Consider the following 12,629-nt stretch of genomic DNA (forward strand, 5'->3'; position numbering starts at 1 on the left):
CTATTAGAGCTACAATCTAAAAATATTTTTACAAGATACAGAGTGTCCCAAATAAATAAAAAATATCAAAGTTGTATTTTTTTAAATGGAACACCCTGTATATTATTGCATTTTTAAGTTCTACGATTAAAATAAAGGTAAATTTGATTAAGGTTTATTTTACTTAAACCTTACCGTTTTTGAAATATTTTCAATTTTGTGAAATTGCAGTATACATTTTAAGGCTTCATTTCTCCGAGGATATCAAAGTTTTTAATACTAAATATTTACTGAAGTTTATTTATTGATCAGTTATTGTGTTGCAATAATAAAAATTATACTACCTTATACAGAGTGTCTAAAAATTTATTTTAAATAATTACTAGCTTTGAACGGCAATAACTTGTTTAATTTAAATGGAGCACCCTGTATATTTTCTGAGAATCAGATGCACAATTTAATTGTCTATGAAATTGTATTATACCAATTTTTACCTATCGCTTCAAGTTTTCGTAGAAAATGCATTTTCTTATAATTTAGAACTCATTTATCAATATACCCATGGAATATTGACATTTTAGATTGTTTTAAAAGATTAAATGTACAAAATGTACAGGCTAGTAATATTATCGTTTTTAGTAAAACGATAATATAACTACCATTGGATGCAAAAAGAAAACTATTTAAATCTTTATAAAAGAGTATACCATTAATTAAATATACCACCAGTATTTCCGCCCAAATACTAATTAATTACATACTTAATTGTTTTAATTAATAAATGATTCTAAATAAATGTGGATTTGAATCAGAAATCAATATAATAATAAGTTATGAAAATGAACGTCTCTGTTATAAATAAGCATGTGTCAAAAAATTAAATATCATTTTTAAGGTGTTAGTTTTTTTTCCCCACTGTCTAATACACATACATAATTCAGTTTTTTAGTATTTGGAGCAATTATTATTAATCAACGCAAACAGTCAATTAATGTAGTTTGAATACTGGAATCATATTAATTGGTCCTCTTTAACAAATATTTGAACAGTTTTTTTATTCTTTAATGAAATAAACGAACTATATCGACAATATTAGTATCTGTACTCTTTAAAAATTTGGTACAGCTTTAAAAATAATCTAAAATGTCAGTATTCTATGGGTATATTGATAAATGAGTTCTAAATTACAAGAAAATGCATTTTCTACGGAAACTTGAAGAGATAGGTAAAAATGGTTAATACAATTTGATAGACAATTAAATTGTGCATCTGATTCTCATAAAATATACAGGGTGTTCTATTTAAATTAAACAAGTTATTGCCGTTTAAAGCTAATAATTATTTAAAATAAATATTTAGACACTCTGTATAAGGTAGTAAAATTTTTAATACTGCAACACAATAACTGATCGATAAATAAACTTCAGTAAATATTTAGTATTAAAAACTATTATACTCTCGGAAAAATGAAGTCTTAAAATTTATACTGCAATTTCACAAAATTGAAAATATTTCAAAAACGGTAAGGTTTAAGTAAAATAAACCTTAATCAAATTTACCTTTATTTTAATCGTAGAAACTAAAAATGCAATAATATACAGGGTGTTCTATTTAAAAAAATACAACTTTGATATTTTTTATTTATTTGGGACACTCTGTATCTTGTAAAAATATTTTTAAATTGTAGCTCTAATAGTCCTTCAACGAACTCAAAACTTACAATTTGTAAAAATCTAATCGTTTAGCTACAATATTCCGTGTCGTATATGGTGAACAACCCTGTATAATATTTAATTTAGAAAAAAGTTTTTTTTTAATTTAAAGAGACAAATTTATTTAAAAAAAAGTTTTTAATGAATTTATTGTATTTAATGTTTACGAGTGAATGGTAGTTGTGTCTGAAAATCTATTGCTTTTTTTATTTATATATTAATTGGTAAAATATTTTTATATCAATTTTGAAAAAAGACGTCTCCCCTGGAACGCTATGATAAAAATTCATCATTGATCATTGATCATCTTTTCAAAGGCCAGTGTGACGCTGTTTTTTTTCTCGATAGTATGGAATACGGTGCCCGCTGAAAAGTTTACAAAAAATGGATTTTTAATTAAGTTATCGAAAAAAAAAATAAATTGAATATTTTAAATAAAAATGCCGTTCTAGTTTTATTTAATGTACGATAAACTTATTAATTTGAAGGTTTTGTTTTACGTTATCAATCAATATTACTAGTAAATAAAATTGTTAAAACAATACATTTATAATCAAAATAAAATTGATAAGTTATTATAATTATTTAATAACAAAAATATCAGATACGCTACTGAAACACCACAGTAAAATTGGCGTATCCTAGTTATTTCTGACAAGTTGTAAATAAAAGCGAAAATTCAAGAAAAGATATACAGGGTGAGTCAGTAAATAAGTGCAAATATTTTTAGGGGTAGTATATATTCTTGAAACTTTTTTAGTTTTTAGTCAAAATAAAAACATAATAAAAAAGGTTTATTATGTCTGTTCCTCCGTAAATGCATGAATACACGAATAGTATTAGAATCCTTCTTACATCTTTTTTTTCAACGTTTGTATCAATTGAGAGTGCACAATAGAATAATAATAAAAATATTCTGACATATGATATGACAACTGTCATGGCAGTTAATTAAAGAAAAATGGTTTGCATGTCACGGTTGCAAATTAAAAAAAAATTGGTGGAAAAATATCGAAAAGTGTAAAGAAAATTGTTTAAAATTCCTTTTTAAAAATTTATAATTTCCATTTATTATAAACAACTTAATAATTTACTGAATTAGTACTATTTTAATCATTAATTTAATAACCAATTTGTTTAATGATTTGCAAAGTAATCATTGAATTAAAAAAAACAGCTTAATTTAAAGTAGAATTTATAAAACGCAAAAAATGTAATATAATCAGCATAACATTTGTTTAATTGTATTGTTTTCGTATAATTAGTAGTTTTAATTTACTATGAAAAATGAAAATATACTATAAAAATATAATTGTGAAATTTGTTGCTTTCAGATGCAAGGACTGCCAATTGGTTTTTAGTATCGAATCCACTTTATACATTAGGAATATGTCTTTCATATGTATATATAGTAAAGGTAGAGTATATTTATTTTCTTATTTTTTATTAATTACAATATACAGGGTGTGAAAGAAATAGTGTATCTAATTTTGGTGGGTAATTCTAATTTTACAGATAAAAATAAAACAAAAAGTTTCTAGAAACATATGCCCTAAAATGCTTCCCCAAGATAGATAGTTACACTATTTTTCGACACCCTGTGTATCTACTAGAGAAATAAATTGGTTAAAATAAAAAAAAGAACACACATGTAGTACACTTGATAAGAAATTTATATTATTTTGAAAATTTACTGATTTTACTTTTATTTTCTTTACAGCTCCTAGGGCCGAAGCTGATGGAAAATCGGAAACCATTTCAACTTAAAAATGCCTTAGTTTATTACAATTTATTTCAAGTTTTATTTAGTACGTGGCTATTTTATGAAGTAAGTTAATATTTTTTTTACTTATTAATAAATAATATTATTAGGATCTTATAACTGAAAAAAATATACAGGGTGAGTCTTAAATAAGTGCAAATATTTTCAGAGCATATTTTCTCTTTACCGTTTTTTCAAAATAAGTCCCAAATAGCCGAGTTGTTAAAAAAAAATATTTTTTGCTGAAATTTTGAGAACCACTGGATTTTTTTCTGTTTTCTTCCTCTAAATTTAATCTACATATGTTGTCATATTACCAAGATATTCTTTTTAACTTACCATTAAAAAAATATCTAAAAAAATTACCGGAAAAATAAAAAATTTACAATTTTTTTCAAAAAAGGCGTATATATCCAGTATAAAACAATATTTTTAAAAATGTTTTATTATTAGTTTTATTTAGGTTTAATGAAATAATTTTATAATTTATTAAAACTATAGTTATTTTTTATACAAGACTGATAAAAAATTAATTCACTCAGTCGCTCGAAAAGATTAATTCACGAGCGATGAAAGTGCGAGGGAATTAATTTTGAGAGACGATAATACAATTTTATCGTTATGTAGAAAACAATATTTTTTCCATAGCGAGTTACGTTTTAAAAAATATTCAGAAATTATTATTTCCAGGAATTTTTTACGAGTAAAAAAAATATTGTGCTGGGTTGGCGTTGGTTTCTATATAATTTGACAAATAAATAAAGCTGTCTCTTTAGTTGTCAGTTTTGAGTCAATATTTTTTAATTCTCTTTCGTGTCGATTGCTGATTGAATTGGAGCCAGAAAAGGCTCAAAACGAAATAAATAAATTACCAACAGATATTCAGGCTGAGGCGACAAACGCCATATCCAAACTACTTCCACTTAAATCCCGAATAACTTATGAAAAGGAATAAAAAATCAAAAATGGAAGCAATTAAAAAACGTGCGAGAAGAAATAAAGTTTTTAACCTATCCTCGCTGTTAAAGTGTCATTTAATCTACCCTTGCGGATAAAGTACTATTTTATCTACTATTTTTGATAGATATAAAGCAATTTTAACAGTTGCTATGGAAAAAAAAATAAATAAAACTATGAATCTGTTTTAGATTGGTATGGGTGGATGGTTCACAGGAGATTATAGTATTAGATGTCAACCAGTCGATTATTCCAACAATCCTACTACAATAAGGGTCAGTAACATAATTTAAAGCCAAAAATTAAGCTAAATAACTGATATTTTCAGATGGTACACGCGTCGTGGTGGTACTTTTTTTCGAAGTTTACGGAATTTTTTGATACGGTGAGTAAAATAAATCAAAAATTTTATGTTATATGTTTATCATTTGTTTGTTTTATTTTGTTACAGATATTTTTCGTATTAAGGAAAAAGTTCGACCACATTAATACATTACACGTCATTCACCATGGAATTATGCCAATGTCAGTATGGTTTGGAGTGAAATATTGCCCAGGTAACTATACTTATATCACTAGATGAAAGCATATTAGAAGGACACCCCATATATTTTATTTATTCTTCTCAAGAATTACGTGTGTTACATTCTTAATTTGTGTTTCTAGAATTTTCTTTTCTTTTCTATAAATAATTTTGGGTGATTGTTTTCTTTTAAATTAGAGTGTATATTGATTAAACAAAATAATTATAATTATCTACAATAGATAATTGCCCTTCACGCACTTTTTACTATTTTGTACTTTGATTTTCTTTAATAATACCTGTTTGTTTTTTAAATAAAAAGTCGTGTAGTGTTTGTTCAGTTTAATAATTCTAACAAATACTAATAATGTTTAATTGATATCGATACAGTTTTATACTGACTGTAATTAGTTTGTTATTTATTACAGACCAAGTTATATGATGTAGTTCCTTGAAAATACTACATGTAATAATGCAGTTTATTTTTATTAGTATTGTTATTTTGGGCTGTACTTTTCACCCTGGCTGAATTATTTAAATTACTTAATTGGATTAAAATTAAAAAGGCTATTTTTTTAATTACATCAAATTGATAATATTAGAAAATAATTTCAGTTATATACAGGGTGTCCTAGGCTAATTTTAATATTTAGATCGGAGATTTTTTGTACGTCATTTTTTCACAATGAGATCTATCGATTATAAATATTTTCAATATGGCGGCACTTTATACGGAAATACCGGAAATAAAAAATAAAAAAAATAATATTGCAAAGGAATGAATAAAACACAACATAAATATAACAAAATATTTTATTAATAATAACATTTATTGAATTTTATACCTTAAAAGTTGGTTAACTAACTTTAATCTTAATTTTTGTAAACCAGTATCTTTTGACATTATCTCCCGCAGTACTATAATTTATTATTTACCTATCGTGTGCTGCTATTTTACAGATACTCCAGTTTTTGGTACTATATACGAGATGGTATACTTTCTTTATTTGTGGCTAATACAACTCTCTGGCCATAATCTCTGGCAAACTGTCTCTGGCGGTCTCTGCGCACCGAATATTAACTGTAAACTATGGCCTGGGTCAACACTTAATTTTCTCTCGAGTTTCCTCCACTTAATTTTAAAAAACACGAAACACACGTAATAACACAGTCCAAAATGCAAAATGCAAAATATTTATCATTTCTATTTGACATAATTTGACACAAAATTATAACCTATAATTTGGCAAGAGTTTGACAACTCTCAAAATCTGAAGTCGAGTTCATACGCACCGGCACAGGCGTCCGTTTTGTCGTTCATCGTTTCGCCAAACCAATAATATTGAAATATGATTTGTCATTTTTGAAATAAACCAATAAAACTGGTTAAAAACAACAAGAGATGATGCATTACGGATTTATATACAGGGTGGCCCATCGAAAACCTTCCGCAAGGCATAACGGCCAGGGTAATTTTTTTTTTCAGAAAATTCAAAAACACGTCAATTTTGTTTGTGAGGCGGACAACTTTTGTCCCAAAAATTATTGCAAAATCTTCAACCCTCTAAGCGGGGGTGTTATCCCCCGATTTTTTTAAATGGGAAGGGGTGCCATGGGGTACCGCAATGAAAAGGGCTTTCTATTCTCTATACTTTCCTGCTTCGTTTTTGAAGATTGGTCGAGTCGTTGGGAAAATATGAAGGATTGAAATTTGAAAAGTTTATTTAAACTTTTATCAGAGTAAATGATAAGGATAAATTCTTTCGACCAATTTGCTGTTTTTTCTTATTATTTCTAGATGTTTGCAATCGGGTTGCGCAGATATTCAATGAACGTCATCCTGACAAACACCTTTTTGGCAAAATTGCTCGCCAGTTAGTAGCAAAATTTCGCGAAACTGGTTCCGTTATGAATAAAAGAGGCAGAGGGAAAATCCTGTAGTAAATGAAGCTATGGAGGTATTCGTATTGGGCCAAGTTGCCATGGACAGTATTCTGAGTACACGAAAATTAGCCAATAAGACCGGCGGGAATCGTACAAGTTTCCAAAGAATATTAAAAAGCACAAGTTTCACCTGTACAAAATTTAGTTGGTACAAGTACTCAACGAAGACGATTTTGATCGTTGTTTGCAATTTTGTGAAGCTGTGAGTGAACTATTTATACTCTGTTTTTTTTCTCAGGTAAGATTTCGACAGACGATGACAGAAGAAAAGCAGATGACGTCCCATACCAATCTATTTATTTTACTAAAAATGTTTCTAATAATTTTTAAGTTAACTATGGACGGGTTTAAATATAAATTCGTCATGCGTCGTCACTTGTTGTTTTTTGGACCAGTTTTATTGGTTTAATTTTCAAAAATGACAGATCGTATTTCAATCTTATTGGTTTGACGGAAGGATGAACGACAAACGGACGCCGATGCGTATGAACTCGCCTTTAGATTTTTGACATTTGTCAAAGTCTTGCCAAATTATAGGTTATAATTTTGTGACAACTTTGTCAAATACCCTGCGTTTTGGAAGATGATGCATTTTGATTCGTGTTATTACGTGTGTTTTGTGTCTTTTGAAGTCAAGTGGAGGAAAAATCGAGTGAAAATTAACTGCAGAACCCAGAGCACAGATTATGGTTAATACTCGCTGCCCAGGCAGAAAGTCTTATACAGATACACCAATAAAGTTACTATCAATAAAGTTCGTATACCATCTCGTCGTAGATAAGTGCATCTCGAATATGGTAGAAGGACCATACTAAACCCATACTAAAAACTGGAGTAGCTGTAAAATATCAGTTGTAAAATTTTAGTACTGCAGAAAAAATAATGTCAAAAGGTACTGGTTTAAAAAAATTAATTGTTTATTTATTCCTGCGGAATATTACAAATTTGTATTTGTACATAAGTTATATTGATAAATATAATCATAACTGCGGGAAGTTTCATAAAGCTTGAAAGTAAGAAATAGTTCTTTTATATTTTTTGGTATGTGGTGTCTTGTTTTTGTTTGTTTTGTATTAGCACATACCGTTTTTATTAAATAAAATAACTCGATTACATTTTTTTCAGTTTTATATGCAGTTTCACAATATTTTGAAGTTACTTGTCAGTCAAATTTTAAATACATATATTAATTTCCTGCTATGCGTTCTAGTTGTACCAACTTATTTCTTTGTAAAATAAAATAAACTACTTTGAAATTAAAATGACAGACACATCTATCACTGTCAAGGATCTTCTCGTTGGACAGACTATAATGTGTGTTTTTCGGATGAGTGTACTTTCTTTTTGAACGGTGTAGTTAATCGGCACAACTGTCGGTACTGGGCTCAGGACAACACCAGGGTTTTTCACGAGGTGCACACACAAAACCCTCAGAAATTGAACGTGTGGGCTGGTATTTTTGGAAATTCTATTGTGGGTCAGTTTAACGATATTGAGAAGAACTTCAACGTCACAGAACAGCTATCTAGCAACTATCGCACCTGATCGTTCAACGTTGTGGCAAGTGAAAAAATGCGTAAACATCTAGAAATAATAAGAAAAAACAGCAAATTCGTCGAATTTATCCTTAATTATCATTTACTCTGATAAATGCTTAAATAAACTTTTCAAATTTCAATCCTTCATATTTTCGTAATGACTCGACCGATTTTCAAAAACGAAGAGGGGAAATATAGAGAATAGAAAGGTATTTTCATTGCGGCGCCACTTGATCCCCCTTTCCATTTGAAAAAAGTTGGGGGATGACACCCCCGCTTATTGGGTTGAATATTTTGCAATCATTTTTGAGGCAAAAGTTGTCCCCCTCATAAACAAAATTGACGTGTTTTTGGATTTTTTGAAAAAATAAATACCCTGGCCGTTATGCCTTGCGGAACGTTTTCAATGGACCACCCTGTATAAATCCATCCATAGTTAACTTAAAAAAATATTAGAATCTTTTTTTAGTTAAATAAATGGATTGGTATGGACGTCATCTGCTTTCTTTCTGTCATCGTCTGTCAAAATCTAACCTGATAAAAAAAAACAGAGTATAATCATTTATTTTTTTACAAAAATGGAAACCTACTTTTTTATTTCACTAGTGAAAAGGTTTTTAAATTCCTTACTTTTTGTTTTTACATGTCCCTATAACTTTGTTCCTATAACAAATAGGTTTAAAGTTATTTAAGATTGAGTTCTAAAATAAAAAAATGCTGTCAACTTCAAAACAAAAATATTTTTAATCTATAGATCTCGTTGTGAAACAACGATGTGCAAAAAATCTCCGATCTATATACTGTAGTTCTCTAGATACTTCTAATGCACGCTCAGCCTGGGACACCCTGTATATAGGGTGTATCTAGATTAGGTTCGATTTTTGAGGTGGCTGTCAGATATTGTTACCCCCAGTTTTATCTCAAAAATATAAATTTATACAGCAATACAAATTTAATAAATAATTATATTATACATTAAATGGCTTTATAAACTTCAAACAATGCTAGGCATGTGAGAATCTAATTTTTAGTGAAACGACATTAACCTTATTATTAGGTAAACACATTTAAGGTATCAGCCAGATATTTTGAAGGATATTAATAGTCTAGAATTTAAGTTACCAGGTCTCTTTCTATTTTTTAAACAGTAACCTACATTCGCATTTTAGAAAACATGATTTTTTTTGTCAAAAATATGATTGATATATTCCGAATATAACTACTGTTTTGGGCATATTTCATATCCATATAAAATTCCCAAAAGATGCCGTGTGTAATACATTAATCCCATTGTTAAAGTCTATTATCTATTACTTTATAGCGAATATTTTCTGTGCTTTGAATTCTGTGCCTATTATTATTATAGTTGCATGAATATATGAAATAAATATTAGTTTTAGAAGCATTATGGTTGCGCATATTGCGGCTATTGGACAAACTATAAAGTATCTAGCAAGTTACATATCTTTCAATTGTACATCACATGCTATATTATACCGGGTGTGTCTCAAAAGTGGCTCACCTCTATAACTTTTTTACTTTTTCAGATAAAAAAACAAGATTTGGTATGTTAGTATATGACATAAATTAGGATGGATTGACGTATTCAGTTGTTTTTGGTTGTAGCCTACAACTTTTGATTTTTAAATGGCACCCTCGGTATATTTTTACTTTATTCGAGAGAAAATGACCCTCTGAATAGAATGACATATCATATGTCAACTTTTGTCATTTTCGCTTAAAAAGTGTATTTTAAATTTCAATCTAGAGTGCCATGGCTGTGTTAAAAACACTAATTACTAATCAAGGAGCCTTGGAAAAATAGTTTTGATCGTCTAATGTTTTTCGTGTCTTGTCCTGGCCAGTTAACAGATGCCAAAATCGTATTTTTAATTATATCTTAATTTTTTCAAATGGAACAAGGGTGGCTCATTAGCATATTTGGAAAAAGCATTTTTTTACGAATGACTTAGTACCCCACACTTGGTATTTCGAGTCAAATTGTCGTTATGAATCGCATGTTACAATTTCAAATAAACCATATGAGAAAATGTCAAAACTTGACATATATGTCATACTATTCAGAGTGTCATTTTCTATCAAATAAAGTAAAAAAATACCGAGGGTGTCATTTAAAAATCATAAGTTGTAGTCATTTCCGGTGAAACAGGAACATTACTAAGTAGCGCAGATAATAATACAATAATAAATGATATAATACTTGTTCCGATTGATATGTAATTAATTATATTTTTTGTCATTTTGCAGGTGGACATAGTACTTTCTTCGGTTTGTTGAATACCTTCGTTCACATAGTGATGTACTTCTACTATTTCCTGACTGCTCTAGGCCCTCAAGTACAAAAATACTTATGGTGGAAAAAGTACCTGACTGGTTTCCAGATGGTAAGTTCATCAAATTAGTTCAAAATCGAAACTGTAGTCTTAAAAACAAATTTAAAGAAGGCGTCCATTCTTCTCAAAGAGACCTAGTTTAAATTAAAGAGAAGATAAAAAAAGACTCAAAGTCTCGGTCTCAACGTTTATATTAAGTTAAACAGTGACACGTGTTTTACGTGTCACTGTAGCTCATACGAGCATCATGAGACAAATACATTTAAAGTCAATCCACACACACGTTTACATTTTACACATTAAAACAAACGAGAGTGTTGTTGGAAAAAGCATTTAGAAAAAAATTATAATAAATCGAACCGAAACTAACCTAACATAACCAAAGCAGAACCGGACCTATGTTGATATGAAAAATAAATCTTATTTTTAATATTATTTTTACGTGAGGAATCTCCCCACCACAGATGGCACATGTTTTTTGAAAAAGCCTTATAGAGCTTTATTTTTATGAAACCCTGGATACTTAAAAAAGACATTTAATTTGGTCTGAAAATAATTAAACCATATTATTCCCTCCAGGTTCAATTCGTCGCCATTATGGTTCACGCATTCCAACTCTTCTTCACCGACTGCAACTACCCCAAAGTGTTCGCCCTCTGGATCGGGTCCCACGCCGTTCTCTTCTTCTTCCTCTTCAAAGATTTCTACCTGAGAACCTACAGGAGACGCAAAGCAGCAACCCAGAACGGCAAAGCCAACGGTGTTTCCAACGGAAAACTCCAGAACGGCACCGCCTTCCAGAACGGCCAATCGAACGGAACGGCCAAACAGAACGGCCAATCGAATGGAGCGGTCAAACCGAATGGCGTGATCAAGGACGCCAGCGAGTACTACGTGAACGGGATCCAGAGCGCGACGGAACTACATCAGAGGTTCAAGCAGCAATGACTTAGCGGTACTTAGGTTGAACAAAAGACTTTTTAATCAATTAGCGCGTATAGAGTTAAGCTAGGGAATCCATATTAGTACCTGTGATACAAGTGGTAGGGTTGTGATGGACTTGGAAAGGGTTGAGAGTGTGTTGGTTGGTCATGGAATATATACAATAGAGTATACCTTTTTGGGAAAGGAAAAGAACCATAAGATAATTATATTATTCAGATCAAACTTTATTTTCTATCTCTATTAAATGGAGGATTAGGAAGTCAATTATTGTAAGTCAATTAATGAGGTTTATAAACAGGATTTATTTAAAATGAAAGTCAATTTGTATGACTTTCATGTTTCTAATTCCTTTTTTTAAACCTCATTATTCAAATCAATGTCATATATAAAGATCGCACCAATAGAATCCAATAATAAAATTTTACGTTAATATTTCCTGTCAGCGTTTTTCTGCTTCAAAAACAAATTAAAGTCACAGTCAATGTTTCAAACAGTAACTGTATCACATATAATATGAAATATAATATAGGTATATAATTAGTTTTAGATAATATTCTTTTATTTTTTGAAATATTAAAAAAAATGTATAAAAACATTGCAATTTTTTCGTTATTCTATGAAAATACCATTTCCATTCTAATTTTTTAATAAAATTGAAAGAAGTAATCATAAAAAACAATTAAATGTGTTTAAATTGAATTAAAGAAAAGCTTAGTTCTCATGCATACGAATTTCGGATGTTTTTTGCGAAAAAGTTAGTGAACGAACATCTGATTTTTCTGACGCCATTTTTAATGATGAAAACTAGGCTTTAATGCATACTTTTAAACGAATGAATATTCATCTATATACAGGGTGAGTTCCCTACGATGTTCTCTATGGGTATCTCGGAAACTATTGGAGATAGAGAGTCGG

At 29.4% G+C, this 12,629-nt stretch overlaps 1 protein-coding gene across 2 annotated transcripts in view; it reads left to right on the top strand.

Annotated features, from left to right (window-relative positions):
- The window catches only part of LOC115890742 (elongation of very long chain fatty acids protein AAEL008004-like), a 92,016-nt gene extending 79,866 nt beyond the window's left edge, over positions 1–12,150 (top strand). For both annotated transcript variants that reach the window (XM_030911065.1, XM_030911064.1), the window contains exons 3-9: positions 3,026–3,108; positions 3,412–3,519; positions 4,602–4,685; positions 4,739–4,795; positions 4,862–4,967; positions 10,684–10,820; positions 11,349–12,150. In XM_030911065.1, the coding sequence (XP_030766925.1) occupies positions 3,026–3,108; positions 3,412–3,519; positions 4,602–4,685; positions 4,739–4,795; positions 4,862–4,967; positions 10,684–10,820; positions 11,349–11,717 (944 nt within the window). In that variant the 3' untranslated portion in view covers positions 11,718–12,150. The remainder of the gene's footprint in view (positions 1–3,025; positions 3,109–3,411; positions 3,520–4,601; positions 4,686–4,738; positions 4,796–4,861; positions 4,968–10,683; positions 10,821–11,348) is intronic.
- The last annotated feature ends 479 nt before the right edge of the window (positions 12,151–12,629 follow it).

The sequence above is a fragment of the Sitophilus oryzae genome, unplaced genomic scaffold, assembly GCF_002938485.1.
Source record: "Sitophilus oryzae breed Bouriz unplaced genomic scaffold, Soryzae_2.0 scaffold_910_pilon_pilon, whole genome shotgun sequence".
Classification (NCBI taxonomy): domain Eukaryota; kingdom Metazoa; phylum Arthropoda; class Insecta; order Coleoptera; family Curculionidae; genus Sitophilus; species Sitophilus oryzae.